Here is a 24213-nt window from a genome sequence, read left to right on the forward strand (position 1 = left end):
CTTCTTTTCTAGTGCTTCCTAGACCTATTTCTTTTTAAGCAGACACTCTCAAATGCCTTTTCTACACCGAGAAAGGCCGTCACAAGGTCTTTCCCCAATTTCATAGTGGTGCTTCTGGAGCTACCTTACTGCAAATGTGAGGTCAGCAGTTGACCTCGTCATCTGAAGCATATTTTGATCTTCTCTGTTTGTTCTACACCCTTGTTCGGATCCTGCTGTCCAGGATCTTTCCATTAACATTGGCACAGTGTGACTCCTCTGTAGTTTCTACAACCCTTCCTACTTCCTTCTTGAATATATGGACAATTAATGCTCTCTTCCAATCTTCTGGAGTCTTCTCATTCCACACCTACCTCATGACATGATTCAGCCACTGTTTCCCAACCTCCCCTGCTGCTTTATCCATTTTGACATTTACTTCATGAATTTCTGGTACCTTTCCTCCTTTCATCTTGTCCTGTACCATTTCCATTTCTTTCCATGCCAATATCCTATCACTTATCCTCTTTATCTCTTCTTTTAGACCATCCCCACTCCCTTTTGTTTTCCTTCTTCATTTCCACTTGAATACAATTTGTAACCTTTTCTCAGATCTCTACTGTTTTCTCCTTTCTATCTTGTCACTTCCATGCCTAAAATATCTGGCTTATTCTTTTCCATCATATCCACATTCTCCTTTACCTTTCCTGTCAGTGTTCAGAGTTTCAATTCACAATCCGTTTGCCTTTGCAGGGTTGTTATCTTTTATAACCATCATTTCTTTGGCTGCTAATAACTTAATATTTATTTTTACATGTAGCTTTTAAGAATATTTGAAAAAATATATTCCTCTTAAAAACATTTACCAGTGCCACACAAGAAATAATTTTAATTTTCTTTTGTGTTTGCAGTGTTTCCCAATTTTATAGTTTATGTCTAAATGGATATTGTTGAACATTTTTGAAGGAGAATACAGTGTTTCAGTGACACTCTTTCTCAAAACCATTTGACTTTCAATATGCTCCTGTGGCAGAGATACCAGTGAGTAATGACATACATTATGTGATCAAAAGTATCTGGACATCCCCAAAAACATGTGTTTTTCATGTTAGGTGCAGTGTGCTGCACCTACTATCAAGTACTCCATATCAGTGACCTCAGTAGTCATTAGACATTGTGAGAGAGCAGAATGGGGCGCTCTGTTGAACTCACGGACTTCGAACATGATCAGGTGATAGGGTGTCACTTATGTCATATGTCTGTATGTGAGATTTCCACACTCCTAAACATCCCTAGGTCCATTATTTCAAATGTGATAGTGAAGTGGAAACATGAGGGGACATGTACAGCACAAAAGTGTACAGACTGGCCTCATCTGTTGACTGACAGAGATCACTCACAGTTGTTTTGAGGGTTGTAATGTGTAATAGGCAGACATATATCCAGACCATCACACAAGAATTCCCAACTGCATCAGGATCCACTTGTAAGTACTATGACAGTTAGGCAGGAGGTGAGAAAACTTGGATTTCGTGCCCGAGTGGCTGCTCATAAGCCACACATCACACAGGTAAATGCCAAACAACATCTCGCTTGGGTTAAGGAGTGTAAACATTGGACAGTTGAACTGTGGAAAAAAAATGTGTGGAGTGACAAATCATGGTACACAATGTGGCGATCCGATGGCAGGGTATGGGTATGGTGAATGCCCAGTGAATGTCATCTGCCAGTGGGTGTAGTGTCAACAGTAAAATTCGGAGGTGGTGGTTGTATTTTTCATGGAGGGGGCTTGCGCCTATTGTTGTTTTGCATGGCACTATTACAGCACAGGCTTACAATGATGTTTTAAGCACCTTCTCGGCTTCCCACTGTTGAAGAGCAATTTGGGGATAGCGATTGCATCTTTCAACATGATCGAGCAACTGTTCATAATGCATGGCTGCAACAGAGTGGTTAGACAACAATAACATCGCTGTAATGAACTGATCTTCATGGAGTCCTGACCTGAAATCCGTAGAACACTTTTGGGATATTTTGGAATGCCGACTTTGTGCCAGGCCTCACCGACTGGCACCAATACCTCTCCTCAGTGCAGCACTCCGTGCAGAATGGACTGCTGTTCCCAAAGAAACCTTCCAGCACCGGATTGAATGTGGGCCTGTGAGAGTGGAAGCTGTCATCAAGGCTAAGGGTGGACCAACATGAAATTGAATTCCAACATTACCGATGGAGAATAGTCAATTTCATCTAGGTTTCCGGATACTTTTGATCACTTAGTGTATCAAAGGATCAATACATGTATCTTTTAAATCACACTGTAGGAAACTGAAAGTTTCCGCATGATCATACAATTTTTATACAGAAAACCACAGATAATGGTCATTATAAAAATGGTCCTCAGTTTGAGTCTGTACAACTCATAACAGAAGCAGAGAAGTGAGAACTGCTAAGTCTGAATAATGACAAGGTGACATTAAGCTACTGGAGATGGGCCTTCAGGGCATTATACCTAGTATGTGGCCTTTTTTTGGCCACTGTTGTTTTTAGCGCAATACCCACATCCGACCAGTATTCTGAAGCCACTCCTCCTTTGGAGGCTGTTAATGTGCCTCACTAGTACATCATATGTTTTGGACACTGTACTGATTACAAAAAATTTGTTGATAGGCCAAATTCAAGCAGGCATCACCAGGGGCATCATCATCACTCATAGGCAGCACACACAGCAGCAATGGTGGAACCACAGTTGAGGGAACTGTCTTGCATCTTCAGGTCATGTGTCCATTGAGCACATGTGGATATTCCTCTGCCTACTGTGTATTTGTGGCGCAACCTCCAGCAGGCAGTTCTTCACTCATCTCTGTGCTAAGTGCAGGCCAAGTCCTGCAGCCCATTTGTTGGAGCTTTCCAACTAGTCTACATGGCTCAACAACATACTGGACCACAATGCTGCTCTAGCATATTTCAGGGGTGACAATCAACATCTATCGGCCAGCAGTCCTTGTCGAAGCCTCCCACTTTCTCTGACTCTAACCTTCCCAGGACTCCAAGCCTCTGTAGTAGTAGTGGTACTGTGAAATGTCGACTGTGTACATGTGCTCATGTGAATCATTAGATCGATGTCACTACAAACTGTGATTATGTTATTCATATTTGATCGAGGACTATCTTTTCAGTTGTCACTCAAACTATGTTTTATGTGGAACCTAATTTATGTTGTGAAGCTGTAATAAAAGTGTACTTGACTGTGGTGTTTGATGATCACTCATCAGTCATGTGCATGCAGTTTACAGCAAAGGTAAAAGTAGCATTTCCCATTGTAGGCATCTTGTGCCTCTTCTTCCATGTAACTTGCACAAAGTGCTGTTTTTCTCAACTGCCTTGGTACTTCTTCATTTCTTTTCATTCCTGCAAGTGTAGATTTTTCTCGTGCGCTTGCACACACTTCTTTTGTTGCATTTCATTCCTGCTGTGTAGATTCTTTCATGCTCATGTGCACAGTGTCTTTCTTTCTTCTGGGCTTCATAGTGTTTTTTTCCTCCTTTCATGCCCTGCATCAGTTCCTTTATGCTCAGTAGCACTAATCATTCTGTATCTTTTTTTCCATGTTTTTGGGCCTTTTGAGTTTCTAGTTCTCATTGTCCCCTGCACTCCCACCACCTGGCCCCAGCTCCACCCTCTGGGTGTGTCTTTTTCATTTTGTTCACTGTTTTCAGGCATTTCTTTTGTGGTGATCACTGCCCCACTGGCTGATCACTGCCCCACTGGCTATTGTATCCTTGTGTTTCTGGCAGTTGATTTGATTGAATTCCATCTCCCAGTATTACCAGCATGACACTTTCCATTGGCACTGTTAAATTCCTAGTGGCTGCTTTGTTCAAGCGCTGTCTCCCAGTGCTGCCAGGTGCCGAATTTTTTAATCATTTCTGCCAATGTGTGCATGACACTGGTTGGCTCCAGTTGGTCACTGGTTTTGTTTCCATGAAGCACTGGCTGGTCATCTCTAGCCCTGCAGTTGGTTTTTCTGGGATCATTCCACCATTGGCTGCCCACCACCTCTGTGGACATTGCTTCACAACCTTGGGTCTGGGGGTCAGAGTCACAGCTACCAATAGCTTCCCTGACCCTTGGGTATCCTCTGCATTGACTCAGGGGAGGCACCCCTTCTGCTGGACTCCTCCTGGCACTGTGATTTCCTTTGTTTGGCCCCGCCATACTCAGTCCAAGAGATGGTTTGCAGGATCTTTTGGCTTGTTACAAAATGGCACTGCCATCTTTTCCTTACGAGGGAAGAGAGGTCTAGTATCAGGCTATTCATCAACCACTCTTGTTTCTGGACCTTTCTTGATTATGGGAACTTTGCATATGGTTCAGCATTACCCTCACTGTTATGGATACTTTACCTCATTCATTACTGTGGGGTCAGACTTGTGACAGGAGCCTTCCTAACTAGCCCTGCAAACAGCCAACTAGTTGAGGCTGGAGTCCCTCCATTACCTATCAGGCATCAACAACAGCTGCAGAATTACGCTGAACACATTCGTAGCTTCTCTGAACATCCCAACTACCGTATCCTTTTGCCTGGAAGGGAGCTGCATCTCTCACAACAGCAACCTAGAACTGTGTGTACAATTGCTGAACACCTCCAGCATCTCTGTTTGGAACTGCAAATTCCTCCACTCGCACCTCTGATTAGAGAGATATCGCATCTGCCCCATTGGCTTGTGCCCTGACCTCTTATTTGTCCAAAGTCCCCTTTGGTCAAAAAGATTCCATTTTTTGCTGGCTGTTCTTGAAACGAATCCAGGTTTGGAAGTGGTATTCACAGATGGCTCAGTAGTCAATGGATGAACAACCTTTGCAGGCACACAAGCACAGTGCAGTGAACTCCACTCTCTGCTAAGTGGCTGCAATGTCTTCACTGCTGGATTAAAATTAATCACCATTAAACGAGACTTCAGCCATGTTCAGTCTCACACTTGCAAAAATATCCTAATCTGTAGTGATTTCTGTCACAGCCTTCAGGCTACAGACTATTGCTTCTCTTCTCACCCACTGGTTACTTCTATCCAGGATCTTGTCTCTGACCTCCATCAAGCTGGGAGGCCAGTCATTTTTGTTTGGACCCCTGGTCATCTTGGGATTTAAGAAAATGAATGAGCTGACCAGTTGGCCAAGCTGTTTACCAGGATGCCGATTCTGGAAATGGAGGTTCTAGAACTAGACCTTTAGTCATGTACATGCCATCAATAGCTGGAAGTCTGGAACTGAGAGTGGTCTGCCCTGATCTTCCAAAACAAAATGAGGCCAATCACGGAGACCACGACCCATTGGCAGTCTTTCCATGTATGCTTCTTGCAGAGAATCGACTGTCCTATGTTGACTTTGCATTGGCTACACTTGGCTGACCCACGATTGCATTCTCTGACATGAGGAACCTCCTTACTGCCGCCTTATGGTGATGCGCACTTACTCACAGGCTGCCCTAATTTGGCTGCTTTGAGACAGCGTCTTAATCTCTCTGACAAGCTAACGAGGTACCTCTGGTGGTAGAAGGCGATGCCAAAACTGCTGATCTGATGTTACATTCTGCCCATGAAGCTGGTTTTTATTCATCCCTTTAAGTTAGAGCTTTTGGTCTCATTGACTACCTGAGGGTTGGTGGGGCACCCCATCTCCTGCTCGCTTGCACCTCCCTCTCTCCCCCCCCCCCCCCCCCCCTCCCCTCCCCCAGTTGTCCCTTGTTGGCCCTTGTTCGGTGGCCAAGCCTGTTCTGTGCCCTTTCCACCTTTTTATTCTATTTATTCTTTTTCATTTCTTGACTTCAATGCCTTGTCTTAACTGATCCTTTAACGACTTGTCTTCTGTCTTTTTTTGGGTTTTTGTCTGTTTTTTATTGTATTAGTTACACTTAGACTTTCCAGGATTTGCCTTTCGCCTTCTTCCATCAAGAGGCACTCCTGGTTTGCCAGTTAATGATTGAAGGGACTGATGACCTTGCTGTTTAGTCCCTTTCACTCCAAATCACCCAACTAACCAGCCTTGTTTCTGGCACAACATCCATGACAAGTAGTTGGTCTGCTCCGGGGTCACAGCACTCCTTCAGATGTTGTTTATGCACCTGCTAGTACATTGTATTGATTACAGACCAACTGTTGGCAGGCTAAATGCTAGCAGGCACATCAAGGGGTACAACCATTGCTAATAGGCATGCACACAGCATAAGTGGTGGCACTACAGTTGGGGAACTAGCCTGAATCTGCAAACCACATATCCATTAAAAGCTCACGAATATTCCTCTGGCTGTTGTGTATTTAAGTCGCAGCTCAACCTCCAGCAGGCAGCTCTTCATTCAGCTCTGGGCCAAGTACACACTACGTCGTGCAGCCCATCTGTTGGAGATTTCCATCGAGCCTACACCACACTGCAGCATGACAGTGCTCCAGCAGCTACCAGAGATGACACTCCACATTGAGCAGTCAGCAATCTTTGTTGGAACCTCCCACTCCCTTTGACCCTGGCCATTCCAGGACACTGGTTATTCTACTGTGAAATGTTGACTGAGTACTAGTGCTATTGTGATCATTTTATTTTTATTTTTTTATTTATTGTTCCGTGGGACTAAATTAAGGAGAAGTCTCCATGGTCATGGAATGAGTCAATACATGAAATTATAACACGATAGTAGAAACAGATAAAATGAAATATAAGAAACATATTCAGGTGACAATTCGTAAGTTTAAATAAAGAAAATCAACAATACAACACTGGAATTTGCTTAATTTTTTCACTCTTCCAGGAGCTCCTCGACATATTAGAAGGAGTGAGCCAAGCGGAAACTCTTCAGTTTAGACTTAAAAGTGTTTGGGCTACTGCTAAGATTTTTGAGTTCTTGTGGTAGCTTATAGAAAATGGATGTAGCAGAATACTGCACTCCTTTCTGCACAAGAGTCAAGGAAGTGCATTCCACATGCAGATTTGATTTCTGCCTAATGTTAACTGAGTGAAAGCTGCTAACTCTTGGGAATAAGCTAATATTGCTAACAACAAATGACATTAAAGAAAATATATACTGTGAGGGCAATGTCAGAATTCCCAGACTATTGAATAGGGGTCGACAAGAGGTTCTCGAACTTACACCTCACATAACTGAAACAGCCGATTTTTGAGCCAAAAATACCCTTTTTGAATCAGAAGAATTACCCCAAAAAATAATACCGTATGACATAAGCATGTGAAAATAAGCGAAGTAGACTACTTTTCGCGTTGAACTGTCACTTATTTCAGATACTGTTCTAATGGTAAATAAAGCAGCATTTAGTTTCTGAACAAGATCCTGAACATGGGCTTTCCACAACAGCTTACTATCTATCTGAACGCCTAGGGACTTGAACTGATCCGTCTCGCTTATAATATGCCCATTCTGTCTGATCAAAATATCAGTTTCTGTTGAACTGTGAGTTAGAAACTGTAAAAACTGAGTCTTACTGTGATATAGCATCAAATTATTTTCCACAAGCCACGAAATTATTTCATGAACTACTTTATTTGATACTCTTTCAATACCCCCTGCGGGTTCGGGGGTTAGAATAGGCCCACGGTATTCCTGCCTATCATAAGAGGCGACTAAAACGAGTCTCAAACTTTTTGGCCTTATGTGATGGTCCCCTGTTGGGTTTGACCTCCATCTCTCAAAATTTTCCGAAGAGTGAGCCGATTGGGGAAGGGCGCCTTACTTGGTGCATTGTGTCCATCTTGCGATCAGACCTTTCGCCAGCTTATATGCCGTTGAATTGCAGTCCTGCCCGCTCTCCATCTCTTGGGCATGACTCCGTTTCTTTGTGCAGATTACACCTTGCACTGTGCAGTGCCTCTTTCTGCACCGATGGCGACCATGGACCACATGTTACCTAACATCCAGCATGGTAGCCAGTCCGTTGTGGTGAGGCCGCCATGTACCCTGTTGGTTGTAGCCCCCTGACAACACAGGGATCGCTCTACTGATGCCTGCGCCGTTAACTCTCCACGTATGCCAAGGGGTAGATGCCTATCCTCCTGGGGTATCGGGACTCCCGGCAACGGCCATCCTGCCAGGTGGCTCTTGCTGCGGCTGGGTGGCGCCCGTGGGGAGGGCCCTTGGTCAGAGTAGGTGGCATCAGGGCGGATGACCCACAATGAAATGTGGTACATCGTCTCTCGCTGGTGGCCAGCCGCCAGCAGTCTCTAAGCATTCTCGGGCTCGGTTTAACGCTCAGAAGTACGATCCGAAAACGTTCCGCTCCCTGGCCACACCGTGGGAGGAGCGTAAGTCTCAGGATGGGAGTAGCAGTTATTCGCTCCGATTCTTAGTTTGTACAAGAGCTGATGGGGAGTCTTTTCTCTCCACAAAGCCTCAGTTCTTCGTCGAGCATTTAGAGGACAAGTTTGGGTAGGTGGAGGGCTTGTCGAAAATGCGCTATGGGTCAGTCCTGATACAAACGACATCCTCTGCCCAGTCACGACGGTTACTCGCTTGTGACAAGTTGGGGGATGTTGCCGTTACGATCACACCCCATAAGAGTTTAAATGTGGTCCAGGGAGTTATTTACCATAGGGATCTTCTTTTTCAGTCTGATGATGAGCTGCGCGCCAATTTAGAGTGCCGAGGTGTATATTTCGTCCGGCGCGTTCATCGGGGTCCAAAGGAAAATCAGATTGCTATCGGTGCCTTCATCTTGGCCTTCGAAGGGGATACATTACCGGAAAAGGTCAAGGTGATGGTCTACCGATGTGACGTTAAGCCCTATATCCCTCCCCCGATGCAGTGCTTTAAGTGCTGGAAGTTCAGCCATATGTCTTCTCGCTGCACTTCCAGCCTCCCATGTCGAGGTTGCAGACGTCCATCACATCCCAATACTCCATGTGCCCCACATCCCATCTGTGTAAACTGCGGGGAGCACCATTCACCTTGCTCGCCAGACTGCTGAATCTTCCAGAAAGAGCGTAAAATCATGGAATACAAGACCCTGGACTGACTGACCTATACTGAGGCCAAAAGGAAATATGACCGACTCCATCCTGTGAGAATGACATCTTTCTACGCTGCTGCTCCGTTTCTCGAATTGCGGCCGGATCGACGAGTAGTACAACTCCTCCTGCCCCCTCGCCAGTGGGGGGCTCTACCCACCGGGTTGCTCCGCGCCACCTACCTCAGGATCAACACCATCCCACCCATCGGGGACATAAGTCCCCACTTATAAGCCGGAGAAGTGTCCAACTTCTTCGGCTTCTCACGCTCGCAAGGGGTCCCTTGGGTCCCTCCCTACCCAGGTTTCCACCAGCGGGAAGGCTGACGACCGACAGTGGTGTAAGTGCCCACAATCATCTGGTCTTAGGGCTTCAAGATCCTCCTCTGTCCCGGAGACTGAATCGGTGAAGCCCTCCTAGCCAGTGCGATCCAAGGAACGACGTGAGAAAGCCAAGAAGAAGAGCTCTAAGCCCAAGGAACTCGCGATGGCAGCCACCCCACCGCAACCTTCCAGCTCTGCATACAAGGTGGAGATTCTGGCGTCCGCTGAGGACCTTGAACTTGCCGGTCCCTCAGACACCATGGGTAGCACTAGCACAGGTGCTCAATCGGAGACGGCAGGTGATACAGCGATGTAATCTGCCTTCCAAGTCCCGTCACGCCTTTCTCAGACATGGACAATACCATCCTCCAGTGGAACTGCAGTGGTTTTTTCCAACATCTAGCTGAGCTCCGCCAACTTATCAGCCTTCACCCTTTCTTCTGCATTGCTCTACAGGAAACGTGGTTTCCAGCAATGCAAACCCCCGCCCTCCGTGGCTATCGTGGTTATTATAAGAACCGGGCAGCTTATGAAAGGGTGTCTGGTGGCGTCTGCATATATGTCCTTAACTCTCTTCACAGCGAGTCTGTCCCTCTACAAACACCTTTAGACGCTGTCGCTGTTACCGTCTGCAGTCTTTACCTTCCACCGGATGGTGATGTTGCGCAGCATGTCCTGGCTGCGCTGATAGCCCAATTGCCGCCACCTTTCTTGTTACTGGGTGACTTCAACGCCCATAACCCTCTGTGGGGTGGGTCGGTGGTGACATGTCGAGGCGCCACCATTGAGCATTTATTGGCACAGCTCGATCTTTCGCTTTTAAATAACGGTTCCTTCACACACTTCAGCGTGGCGCATGGCATGTACTCCGCCATCGACCTTTCCATCTGCAGCCCTAGCCTCTTACCGTCTGTCCAATGGAGAGTGCATGACGATCTGTGTGGTAGTGACCACTTTCCGATCTTTCTGTCACTGCCACAGTGTCAGTCTTCTGGGTGCCCTAGCAGATGGGCTATGAATAAGACTGACTGGGACTTGTTCTCCTCCAATGCCGCTATTGACCCTCTCCCTAATGATGACATTGATGCAGTGGTTCAATCGGTCACCACCGGCATCGTTACTGCCGCCAAATCTGCCATTCCCCATTCTTCTGGGTCCCCTCGGCAGCGGACTGTGCCTTGGTGGCCGCGTGCGATCGCTGAAGCGATTAAAGATCGCCGGCAGGCGCTCCAGCATCACAAGCACCATCCCTCCATAGACCATCTTATCGCCTTCAAACGGCTGCGTGCGCGAGCCCGCCTCCTTATCCGCCGAAGCAAGCAGGAGTGCTGGGAGTGGTATGTGTTCACCATTGGCCTCCATGTCACTCCATCTCAGGTCTGGGCTAAGATTTGACACGTCTACGGCTATCGGACCCCTGTCAGCATACCTGCGCTCTCAATGAATGGAGCAGTTTGTACTGACTTCAACGTCATTGCAAACTGCTTGGCAGAGCATTTTGCAATGAGTTCCGCTTCTGCGAATTACCCCCTCACCTTCCGCTCCATTAAAGAGTGGACAGAACGTCGAAGCCTTTCGTTTTACACCCAGTGCCCTAGCCGCTTGCCCTGATACCACTCCTGGGCCAGATAGCATCCACTGTCAGATGCTGAAACACCTTTCAGTGGACTGCCAGCGACAGCTCCTCGACCTTTACAACCGTATTTGAGTCGAGGGTGCATTCCCGTCGCAATGGCGGGAAAGTATTATTGTCCCGATTCTGAAACCAGGGAAGAACCCTTTGGAGGTGGACAGCTACCATCCCATTAGCCTCACCAACGTTCTTTGCAAGTTTCTTGAACGGATGGTGAGCCGGTGCTTGAATTGGGTACTGGAGTCTTGGGGCCTTCTGGCTCCATCTCAGGGTGGGTTCCATAAAGGCCACTTCGCCGCCGACAATATGGTGAGCCTGGAGTCGGCCATCCATACTGCCTTTGCCCGCCGTCAGCACCTGGTCGCTGTCTTTTTCGACATGTGGAAGGCGTATGATACGACATGGTGTCATCACATCCTTTCTACGCTTCATGGATGGGGTATTCGGGGCCCTCTGCCGATCTTTATCCGCAATTTTCTGTCGTATCGTACTTTCCGTGTGCACGTCGCGGCCTCATATAGTTCCTCCCAAGTCCAGGAGAACAGTGTGCCACAGGGTTCTGTTTTCAGTGTCTGCCTGTTTTTAATAGCCATTAATGGGCTTGCTGCGGCCGTGGGAAATTCTGTCTCCGATTCCCTGTATGCTGACCACTTCTGCCTTTACTACAGCTCTATTGGCATTGCAGCTGCTGAACGTCAGTTACAGGGCGCAATGCGCAAGGCACAGTCTTGGGCTGTAGTGCATGGTTTTCAGTTTTCAGCTGTCAAGACCTGCGTTATGCATTTCTGCCAGCGACGCACTGTTCACCCGGAGCCAGGGCTTTATCTTGATGGTGAGCTTCTTACAGTGGTGGAGTCACGTAGGTTTTTGGGGATGGTTTTTGATGCCCGGTTGACTTGGCTGCCTCATATTCGCCAGCTTTAACAGGTGTGTTGGTGGCATCTAAATGCTCTGCGATGCCTGAGCCACACCAGGTGGGGCGCCAACCGATCTACTCTCCTACAGCTTTACCAGGCGTTAATCCAGTCCCGTCTGGACTATAGGAGTCTGGCTTATGGCTCAGCATTCCCATCTGCGTTTGCGGGTGCTGGACCCAATATTACACAGCGGGATACGACTTGCCACTGGTGCCATCCGGACCAGCCCTGTGAACAGCATACTAGTGGAGGCAGGTGTCCCTCCACTGCGGTTACGATGCCAACAATTACTGGCTGCTTATGCTGCCCATGTTTTTAGCTTGCCTGGGCATCCAAGTTATCGTGTCCTGTACCTGCAGTCAGTCGTCCATCTGGCAGAACGTCGGCCCCGGTCGGGTTGTCCGATCGCCGTACGTGTCAGAGAGCTTCTCTCCGGGCTTGGGTTTTTCCCTGTTCCACCTCCTTTCCGGGCCCCTCTGCATACACCCCCATGGTGTGTGCCTTGCCCCTGCCTTTGGCTTGACTTGGCACAGAGCCCGAAGGACTCAGTCCCTCCAGAGGCCTTCCGCCGCCGCTTTTATTCCATCTTAGCCACGTATAAGGGCTCTGGCGTTGTCTGCACTGACGGTTCGGTGGTTGCTGGTCGTGTCAGTTATGCGCTAACTCTAGGGGAACATCGTGAACAACGTTCATTGCCGGCTGGCTGCAGTGTTTACACTGCTGAGCTGGTCGCCATCTTTCGAGCCCTAGAGTATATCCGCTCCTGCTCAGGTGAGTCCTTCGTTATCTGTAGCGATTCCCTGAGCGGTTTATGAGCTCTCGACCAGTGTTTCCCTCGTTCTCGTCTGGTGATGGCTATCCAGGTGTCCCTGCATACTCTTGCCCATTGCGGCAGATCTGTGGTCTTTGTTTGGACTCCAGGCCATGTTGGGATACCCGGCAATGAAACTGTTGACCGCCTGGCAAAAGAGGCCACCAGTGCACCATCTCTGGACATTGGCCTCCTGGCGACTGATTTGCGGGCACTATTACGCCGCAAAGTTTTTGATTTATGGGACACTGATTGGCGCAACCTGCCCGTGCCAAACAAATTCGTCGTATCAAGGAGACGACGACTGTGTGGTGGTCATCCATGCGAGCCAATCGCAGGGACTCAGTCATCCTTTGTCGGCTCCGCATTGGCCACACCCGACTGACGCACAGTTATTTACTGTGTCGTGAGGATCCACCTCTTTGTCGTTGTGGGGCGTCCTTGACGGTGGTCCATATTCTGTTGGAGTGCGCCCTTTTAACTGTGCTCAGGCGGACTTTTGCGCTGCCTGATATGCTACCTACACTTTTAACTGACGACTCTTCCATAGCGGACTTACTTTTGCGTTTTATTCGGGCAGGGGGATTTTATCGCTTAATGTAAGTGTGTGTGTTTTTGTGTTGATTCTGGCCTATGGCCTACAATTTGTCTGATTTTTTTTTTTTTCATGTGTTTCTCGGTGGTTGGCTTTTCCCTTTTTGTTTCTATGGTCGGCCAACCACCATCACACTCTGTGTGATTTTAGTTCGTCCTGTCTGGTCTTTGTCTACGTTTCTCTTGTTCTGTGTCGTCTGTCTTCTCGTCTGTTGATCATTTTTATTCTCTGTGGGTGTTTTTAGTATTTGGAAAAAGGGACCGTGAATCACCTGTAATACTAGAAGGCATATCATTTATATAAATAAGAAACAGCAGTGGCCCCAGCACCGACCCTTGGGAAACGACCCACTTAACAGAGCCCCATTGGGACTGAACATCACTACCACTATAAATATTGCGGAGAATTGCCTTCTGCTTTCTGTTCTTAAAGTAAGAGGTGAACCAATTGTAAGCTACTCCCCTTACTCCATAATGCTCCAACTTCTGCTGTAATATTTTGTGGTCAACACAGTCAAAAGACTTCGTTAAATCAAAGAAAACACTTAACGTTCACAACCTTTTATTTAATCCATTTAAACCTCACAGAGAAAAGAAAATATAGCATTTTCTGTTGTTAAGCCATTTCTAAAACCAAACTGTACATTTGACAGCAAATTATGTGAATTTAAATGCTCCAGTAACCTTGTATATACAATCCTCTCAATAACTTTAGCAAACACCGATGGCATAGAAATAGGTCTATAATTGTCAACATTTTCCCTGTCTCCCTTTTTATAAACTGGCTTCACTACCGAGTACTTTAATCGGTCAGGAAACCGACCACTCCTAAAGGAAAATTTACAGATATGGCTAAGTACTGGGCTATCATACATAGAACAATACTTCAGTATTCTGCTAGATACCCCATCATATCCAAGAGAGTTCTTGGTCTTTAGCAATTTAATTATTAACTAAATCTCCCTCTTGTCAGTATCAAGGAGGAGCATTTCAGGTAACAGTCGCAGAACACTTTTTTCTAAGAGCGCTATATGATTACCTGTTGGGACTAGGTTTCTATTTAGTTCACCTGCTATATTCAGAAAGTAATTATTAAATACTTTACATATATGCGACTTATCAGTAACACGGATGTTCCCACTACGCACTGATTCTATATCCTCGACCTGTCTCTGCAGACCAACAACTTGCTTTACGATTGACCATATGGTTTATTAAAAACAAAGATTCCAAGACTTACCAAGCGGGAAAGCGCCCGTAGACAGGCACAAAAAAAAAGAAAAAACCACACAAACACACACACAAAATTTCGGGCTTTCGCAACCGGTGGTTGCTTCGTCAGGAAAGAGGGAAGGAGAAGGAAAGATGAAAGGTTAATTTTATCCTGAGACTTAGCTATTCTATCTGCATACCACATACTTTTTGCCTTCCTAATAACTTTTTTAAGCACCTTACAATACTGTTTGTAATGGGCTGCTGCATTTAGATTGTGACTGTTTCTAACGTTTTGATGTGATTGCCACTTTGTTCTACAAGATATTCTTATCCCTTTAGTCAGCCACCCAGGCTGTCTGTGCTAGTACCCTGTTTTGAACGTTCTAATGGAAAGCAACTTTCAAAGAGCACGAGAAAAGTCTTGAGGATAGCATTATATTTATGGTCTACTGTATCAGCACTATAAACGTCTTGCCACTCTTGTTCCTTGATAAGGTTTACAAAGATCTCTACAGCAACTGGATCAGCTTTCCTAAAAAGTTGATAACTATATTTAACATGTGTTGCAGCACAAAAATCTTTTAGAGTTAAAATTTGTGCATCATGATCTGAAAGGCCATTCACCTTTTTACTAACAGAATGCCTTCCTAGTAATGAGGAATGAACAAAAATGTTGTCCATGGTTGTTCTACTGTTCCCTTGCACTCTCATTGGAAAGAATACGGTTTGCATAAGATTATATGAATTAAGGAGGTCAACCAGCATCCTTTTCCTTGCATAGTCACTAGCTTTTTGTATTTCCTATAAAGTGAACCAAGAATCTCCTCTAGCTTTAGCAAAAGTGTTGTGAAATCGGAGTCTGGGGATCTATAAATAACAACAGTAAGAAGTTTAGCGCCACTAAATTGAACCACACCTGCACAACATTCAAACATCTTTTCAGTGCAGTACTTTGAGACATCAATTGACTCAAATTGGATACCATTTTTCACATACATGGCTACTCCCCCACACTGCAAAGAGCTCCTAGAAAAGCTGCCAGCCAACCTGTATCCTGGTAAAGGAAGCCTCTGAATTATCTCCTTATTTAAGAAGTGTTTAGATATACCAATAATTTCAGAGTCAACATATATAAACAGTTCACTAACTTTATCTCTAATACCTTGTATATTTTGATGAAATATACTAATTCCCTCATTAATCGGATACCTAAGCTTTGTTGAAAGTGGTTTCTTTGTTAGAGAGACTTCCCTTAAGCAGGAATCACTGTCACTGAAGACTTTGATGCTGTTACTCACAGCTGATTGATGTCGGTCACTGCAATTGTTAGTCAAACTGTTTCTTATGTGGAACTTAACTTCTGTTGTGATGCTGTAATAAAAGTATACTTAAATGCGACCTAGGATCATCACTCATCAGTCGTCGTGCAGTGTCAACAAAGAATACAAAACCTTTAAATAAATACTATGATTGTAACTGAAGCAGATGTTTTTACTTTATATATTATGAATGTAATACACAACTATGAGATTTATGAAGTGACAGTGTAGCTTTTAACACACTTATATGGTTTTTTACAACAAGTTAACCCACTGCAGTAGCGTGCAAAGTATATACAAGTATGCAGATGTAGAACCCTGTCTCTGTGACTGATGCATTTTAAGTTCTTTTGGTAGCTGCTTAACAGCAAACACAAGCAGCAAAACATGAAACAACATTTTTTATCAGGGAATAAAATTGTGTAACAAATTTCCCAAGAAAAGACAGCTGAAACTTAACTTCATTTTTAATGCATCCTGCACATTTAAAAGTTACTAGGAGAACTCAGAATAGGGGTTAATAAAGGAAGAAAGCAACTACAACACCATGTCACATTACAGTAGATAACCACAGTGAAATGCTTTTAGAGGGAAATCTGCCAAGATCTGTAGTGCTCTAGCTCAACATCCCTCTTATCAAGTGGGTTGCTGACATGATATTCAAGACAGATTGAAGGGATGATATGGAGATGTACATGTTCATAGTCCTGGAGTTATCAGCAGGTGTCTGTAGTGTATGCAATGGTGCAGTGCAAAACTGTGTTTTTATTATAACATATTTGATGCAAATTGTGTGTGATTAAGAGAACATTGTGCAGCAGGGACCATTTGAATGAAGCATCACAGTCATAAGACACTGACATCATATTCGGAAGGATAGAGTTTGCTCTGTTGTGCCATTCAGATTTACGTTTTCCATGGTTTTCTAAAATCATTCCAGGAAAATGCTAGTATGGTTCCTTGAGCAAGGCTACACTTGACCACCTACCCTATCCTATTAAATGTACTTACATATTTCATGTGTACAGACACTAGACTTATTTATTTTCATTATATTTATGATTGTATGTCCTTGTGAAATGATCACACAACGAATGAATGAATGAATGAATGAATAAATAAATAAATTACTGTTTGGAGGATGAGTGTGTTTGTGTTGCTGTCAGACAATAGTTACTGCCAGACTTTGCTGTACCATGTCACTGCTTATCAAGGTACAGGACTTTTGGACCATAATTACTCTTCCAAAAAAAAGGGACAGTTTCGATAAAGACTTTTGTGAAGGTTATTCATAAAGTGTGTAATGGCTGTGCTGATGGAATATGTGCATGAAGTATTTTATAATTTTCGAGAGGAAAAGTATTATTAAAATAATTGCATATACTGAATACACTACTTGAAAGCAAGTTAACTACAAATAGCAATAGTTTGCATGACAATATTATGACTAATATATACTACCTTTTGCAGAACCTTCCAAAGATCAACTACGAACTCATCGCCTATGTCCATACTTAGACACAATAAACCGACAAGTTCTGGATTTTGACTTTGAAAAATTATGCTCTGTATCCCTCTCAAGGATCAATGTCTATGCTTGCCTGGTGTGCGGGAAATATTTTCAAGGTGAAGTAGCTGAACAAATTGGGTTTTGTGTGTGTGACACTTAAAAGCTCTGTGATAATTATACACTCATTATTATTTTATACAAATTAATATCCAGAAGCATATCACTTTCAGTGCTGTAGAATAATGCAAATAAAATTCCACTCTCCCTCATCATTTGGGTGAAGGGGAATTAGCAGCAATTCAATGTTTTTAATTATTTTATTGAAAATTAATTTTTTTTTAACGAATAACCTTCCTAGGCAGAGGTACAAACACACACGCATATACACATAGTGTCGCTGAAAGCCATCATGTATTTCTCAACCTTCATACTTTGAAGTTTTACTGTCTACCAGACAACTATGAAATTATAGGTAAGTATTGCTAATAACATTTGACAAATGTCAATTTCTATTTGCTGTGGAAATGCTGAATATTTTCAATTTCACTTTCTACAGATTCCTCACTTGATGATATAAAATATGTCCTCAATCCAACATTTACTTCAGAACAGATTAGTGCCATGGACACTAGTGACAAATTATCAAGAGCAATTGATGGAACAATGTACATTCCAGGGATTGTAGGACTTAACAATATAAAAGCTAATGACTATTGCAACGTTATTTTGCAGGTGAATCGAATTTATTTGAATCCTTTAATAACTTTGTGTTTTACATGATCTTTTTTGAAATGTTGCTATAATTCTTTGGTATTTTCTGTTGTTCCCATAATGCATCCTCTCCCTCCCTCATCTCATTTAAGTTTTCATTTAAGGAAATATTCAAATTTCTCTATATTGATTTTTCCTTTTCAGTGTTAATTTGTAACACTACTATAAAGACATTTGTGTCAGTGCTACCTTACTCCTCTCCACATCCATTTCACCAATCGGTCATTCATACATAAGGATTTAATGGGTTAATGATGGATCACAAATTGAATTATTTATTATTGTAATTGTTTCTTCTTCAAAAAAACTACACTTTGATTTAGAAAAATCCTGTATGTCACAACACGTGATTAACTTCTCCTCACCAAAAGTTCAGACACAATAGAAAAATGAATAATTAGAATCAATCTGTTCGAGGTAGGTGCAATTTTATCCCAATAATATTGAAACAAACATGTGTAAATATATCTGTATCTCGAGAACATTTCCTTCCAACTAGGCTGACTGAAATTGACTGATATATTACACCTAGTGCATGTTTGTGTCATAACAATAATTCAGAAAATGTAATCAGCCAGCAAAGATTATTCCTTACTGCTGGATATGGTTTTATCAGCTGTTGCTCTATGACTGTTGATACTCAAAATAATAAATATTGTGATGTGTGAGGATATAGTATCCTCATACATCATTGGACTTCAAAAATAATTTTGCCAGGAAGATTGGGGCAATAGAAAGTTTCAGCGTGAAATCAAAGAAAAAAAAAGGGTTTCAGTAGATAAGAGGAGAACAATAGCTTAAGACTACGTAATGAGAAGAGCAACATACACATAAAGAAAATATGCCCACTTGACAAATATTGTTTCATACAAACACAGCTTAATTTCAAACTGCACATTGATTTAGAAAATTTCTTTGTGCTACAAGACATAATTAACTTCTTCACTCTGAAACTTCAGACGCAGTAGAAACATGGCACAAATACCTAGAATGAACACATGCTCAAGTTGGATGCAATTTTATCCCAGTTATATCAAAACACACACACATGTGTTAATGCATTTGTATCCAACTGGTCTGGCTTGAATATTACATCTAACATGTACACTATGTGATCAAAAGTATCCAGACAGCTGACTGAAAATGACGTACAAGTTCGTGGTGCCCTCCATTGGTAATGCTGGAATTCTATATGGTGTTGGCTCACCCTTAGCCTTGATGACAGCTTCCACTCTCACAGGCATACGTTCAATCAGATGCTGGAAGTTTTCTTGGGGAATGGCAGCCCATTCTTCATGGAGTGCAGTACGGAGGAGAGATATTGATGTCAGTCGGTGAGGCCTGGCACAAAGTCGGTGTTCCAAAACATCCCAAAAGTGTTCTGTATGATTCAGGCCAGGACTGTGTGCAGGCCCATCCATTACAGGGATGTTATTGTTGTCTAACAACTCCACAACAGGCTGTGAATTATGGACAGGTGCTCGATTGTTTTGAAAGATGCAATCACCATCCTCGAATTGTTCTTCAACAGTGGAAGCAAGAACGTGCTTAAAACATCGGTGTAGGCCTATGCTGTAATAGTGCCATGCAAAATAACAAGGGGTGCAAGCCCCCTCTATGAAAAACACGACCACACTATAACACCACCACCTCCGGATTTTGCTGTTGGCGCAACACACGCTGGCAGATGACATTCACCAGGTATTCACCATACCCTCACACTGCCATTGGATTGCCACATTGTGTACCATGATTCGTCACTCCACACAATGTTTTTCTACAGTTCAATTGTCCAATGTTTACACTCCTTAAACCAAGCGATACGTTGTTTGGCATTTACCGGCATGATGTGTGGCTTATGAGCAGTCGCTCGAGCGTTTTCTCACCTCCCATACACATAAAAAATTTTGTGGGATGGTCTGGATACATGTCTGCCTATTACACATTACAACCCTCTTCAACTGTCGGTGGTCTCTGTCAGTCAACAGACGAGATCGTCATGTACACTTTAGTGCTGTATGTGTCCCTACGCATTTCCACTTCACTATTACATCGGAAACCGTGGACCTACAGATGTTTAGGGGCGTGGAAATCTCGTGTACAGACATATGATACAAGTGACACCCAATCACTGACCATGTTCGAAGTCTGTGAATTCTGCAGAGCACCCATTCTGCTCTCTCATAATGTCTAATGACTACTGAAATTGCTGATATGGAGTACCTGGCAGTAGGTGGCAGTACAAAGTACTTGATATGAAAAACATATGTTTTGGGGATGTCCAGATACTTCTGATCACACAGTGTATGTGACATAACCATAGTAATTATTTAGAAAACATTGTCAGCAGATAAAGATTATTTCATACTGCTGAATATAGCTTAAACCAGCTATTGCTGCATGACTATTGATATTCAGTACACAGTGAAACTGAACAAGCTCAGAAAATGCTAAAAAAGTAGTAAATACGGGATCTGTTCAAAAAATTCAGGAGCATTTGTAACCCCGCACCAATGGTGTGTTGGAGCAAAATGCAGTTGGTATCCCTGCACATGCCCGTGTTCAATGTATAACTACTGGAAGTTCATTGTAGTATGTATGTTAGTAATTGTTCAGAGCTGTATTGAGTAGAACATTGTGTCACAAAGTTTGCAAATTTCGAGATGCCAGTCTTAGAGGAGCAATGTGTCTGCATTACATTTTGTGTAAAACTCCATTACATTTTGTGTAAAACTCCAGGAAACCTTTATGGAGACACTCAAAATGATGCAGGAAGCCTACAGTGATGAGTGCTTAAGCCGTACTCGGTGTTACAAATGGTTCACATGGTTTAAAAATGGCTGGACGGAAGTTGAAGAGTACCCTCTTTCAGAGTAATATTTCAGTTGGATCATGTCATGAAATTCTGACACATCATCTTGGAATGCATTGTGTTGCTGCCAGATTTGTTCCCATGGCTCATGAGTCAAGGCCAGAAAGACCTTTGCCTTGCAATCTGCGAAGAGCTTTTGGATTGCACAAATGAGAATGGAAAGTTCCTTAAGAGAGGCATAGCTGGTGATGAGATGTGGGTCTGTGGTTGTGATGTCGAGACAGACCAAGGTACAGTCTTCACAATGGGTCAGTAAGGGTTCTCCAAGACCAAAAAAAGCTCGTCAGGTCAGGTCAAATATGAAAGCAATGCCGATAGTTTTTCTTTTTAAATTTGAAGGATAAGTTCATCATGAATTTGTGTCACATGGACAATCTGTTAATCGATGGTGCTATCAGGAGATATTGTGATGCCTGCAAGAAAAAATGTGAGATGGAAATGGCCTGAAATATGTCGAAAGAATTCATGGCTCTTGCATCATGATAACACATTAACACATTCATCCCTGTTGGTGCTTGACTATTGCACAAAGAATGAAATCACTGTACTGCCTCATCCTCCGTATTCTCCAGACCTGGCCCATGCAGACTTTTTCAATTTCCAAAGTTGATAACCATGTTGAAAGGACAAAGATTTGAAATTATTGGTGAAGTAAAAGAAAATTCACAGATGGTGCTTCGTGTGATCCAGCAAGAGGTGTACCAAGACTGCTTCCAGAAATAGAGATGGCATTAGGAGCGGTGTATAAATTGTGGAAGAGATTATTTAGTAGGAGATCATGCACATTAAGTAAAAGATAAGTGTAGAAAAATTTTGTGTACAAAGTTGTGGAAGTTTTTGAACAGTCCTCCTATTATGACATGTAAGTTTATAGGAGTCTCACAAGTTGATGGTGAATCTAAAGCGTCATATGGCTGTGGTTCATGAAACTTTCTCATTCCCGGTATTCCATTCAGAGCTGCATTGGACATGTTCTCAAAAGTGAAAATGACCATAGTAACTCTAGATGAAACAAAAAAGTTTCATAGATCATGACCATATGACCTTGAAGATTCACCAGTAACTAAGACAACCAGTTGTGAAAGCCCTCATTGAATGATGTTTTCATGGTTCTTGGTCCACCACATCCATTTGCGACCTCTTCCAGCAATACCCCTCACACAGTGGGTGTACTGCTCGAGTGATAGTGTTCACAGAAATCCACTCATGTGGGCAGCTATCCACGAGCCACAGACAGCATGTTGATGAAACGAGACCACAGTGATAATCAGGCAACAGATAACTTATTCAAATACTCTGAGAATCATTAATAATGAGGATAAGATGCAACTCACTGTAAAGATGATTGTTGAGCTGCAGACAAGCATGTAGAAAAGACAATAACACTCTCACAACCAAATTTTCAGCCATAGCTTTTGTCAGAAAACAAGAGTACACACACGTCCACACGGTCACTGAGACACAACTCATGCACACATGACCGCCGTCTCTGGCCAGTGCATCTACAGTCTCTGAGAATCATATCCAAACAAATCACTCCTCATACCTCCCTGCCTCTCGCCGGCAGCTGCTAGGCTAGTTGTAAGAAAAGGTGGCAGCACAGACTGCAAGCTGAGGAGGTTGGTAGGAAGGAGGGAAGCAGTAGTAATGAGGAAGTAGGGAAGCAGCGCCCGTGCTCAGCCGCATCCAGCCTACAACACTGCATGACACCTCAGTAAACACACCATTTCATCTACTGAGACAATGATGTCATCTCTCAGCAGTGTGATTGTCCGTGTCTTAGAGTCAGAACCATGCTACTATGGTCTGAAGAGCCAGTGAACTCATGCTGATGTGTGAGTGACCAAATTTGCTTGATGTAAATCCTATGGAACCCATCTAGATTGGTCGGCCGGTGTGGCCTAGCGGTTCTAGGCACTTCAGTCTGGAACCGCGCGACCGCTACGGTCGCAGGTTCGAATCCTGCCTCGGACATGGATGTGTGTGATGTCCTTAGGTTAGTTAGGTTTAAGTAGTTCTAAGTTCTAGGGCACTGATGACCTCAGATGTTAAGTCCCATAGTGCTCACAGCTATTTGAACCACCTAGATAGGTATCAAGCACCATCACCGTGTATGTAAATCAGTGACCTCTTAGTAATGTGAAATACATGGCCTGTGCATAGACATCTATTGCCACATACCTCCACAAACCTACTGACAAACTGTCAGACCTTTAATGCACAGTATCAGTGATGTATTTTGTTCCAAAGATGGACAAACAAGCTATTAAGCAGATGGTCATAATATTTTGGTTCATCATTGTAATTGTTAGTGTAAAATATAATATTGAACACTGTTTAAATTATTCTCCATAAATGTAGGACATGATTAAATAATATTTAAGAAGGCGTGTTAATTACTGAGGAGCCAAGGAAATATGCATCCGTTATATTATGTTTATAACTCAATTTTGTCAGCATGAACTGTGTGAAATGAGCCTATTTAAATAATTTTGAAGTATTGGGATAAATATCCTCCAATTTAGAAAGTTATGGATGCATATATAACTGTGAGGCAAGGTGGAGAAGAAGTGGGTGTTGTTAAGCAATATTATTATTAACAAGTAAAGCTTTGTGTTTGAGGTGTTGTCTTTCAGCATTGAGCCAGTGGGACTCACTTCCCTGTTTTGGCAAACCTGTTTTGTATGCTGTCAAGAGGGTATGTTAATTGTCAGCAGTTCAAACATACAGCAAATGATGGTACTCTGTAACAGTAGGAAAGGACACCAGATGCACTCAGTGTGAATGCCTGGGGGCCTCATCCAACATGTTCAACAGGCTGTTCTGGGAGCCATTGAGGCAACAGGGTGCAAGCAACTGCAGATTGTGGCACATGTTGGAACAAATGATGCATGTCGTCTGGACTCCAAGGCTATACTTGGACCATTCCAGGGACTGTCAGAGGAGGGTGCCAAGATGAGCCTTGCACGTGGAGTTCCAACAAAGGTCACAATTTGCAGCATTGTCCCCAGAACTGATTGTGGTCCCTTGGTTCTGAGTTGAGCAGAAGGACTGAACCAGAGACATTGGAATTTCTGCAACAAGTTAGGGTGCGACTTCCTGGACTTGCACAATAGGGTTGAAACTGTAGGGTGCCCCTAAATGGGTCAGGCGTGCACTACTTATCATAGGCTACTACCAAGATAGCTGACTGTGTGTGGGATGCACACAAGGATTTCTTAGGTTAGGTGACTCTCCATCCAGTTCAGATAATGATAGTTGTA

The 24213-nt window shown here is 43.6% G+C and overlaps 1 protein-coding gene across 1 annotated transcript in view; it reads left to right on the forward strand.

Moving 5' to 3' along the window:
* The window catches only part of LOC126281244 (U4/U6.U5 tri-snRNP-associated protein 2), a 74891-nt gene that overhangs the window by 10133 nt on the left and 40545 nt on the right, over positions 1 to 24213 (forward strand). Inside the window, exons 2-4 of the mRNA XM_049980034.1 lie at positions 17268 to 17423; positions 17666 to 17779; positions 17864 to 18039. Coding sequence (XP_049835991.1) covers positions 17268 to 17423; positions 17666 to 17779; positions 17864 to 18039 — 446 coding nt within the window. The remainder of the gene's footprint in view (positions 1 to 17267; positions 17424 to 17665; positions 17780 to 17863; positions 18040 to 24213) is intronic.

Source organism: Schistocerca gregaria, chromosome 1 (assembly GCF_023897955.1).
Source record: "Schistocerca gregaria isolate iqSchGreg1 chromosome 1, iqSchGreg1.2, whole genome shotgun sequence".
Lineage (NCBI taxonomy): Eukaryota > Metazoa > Arthropoda > Insecta > Orthoptera > Acrididae > Schistocerca > Schistocerca gregaria.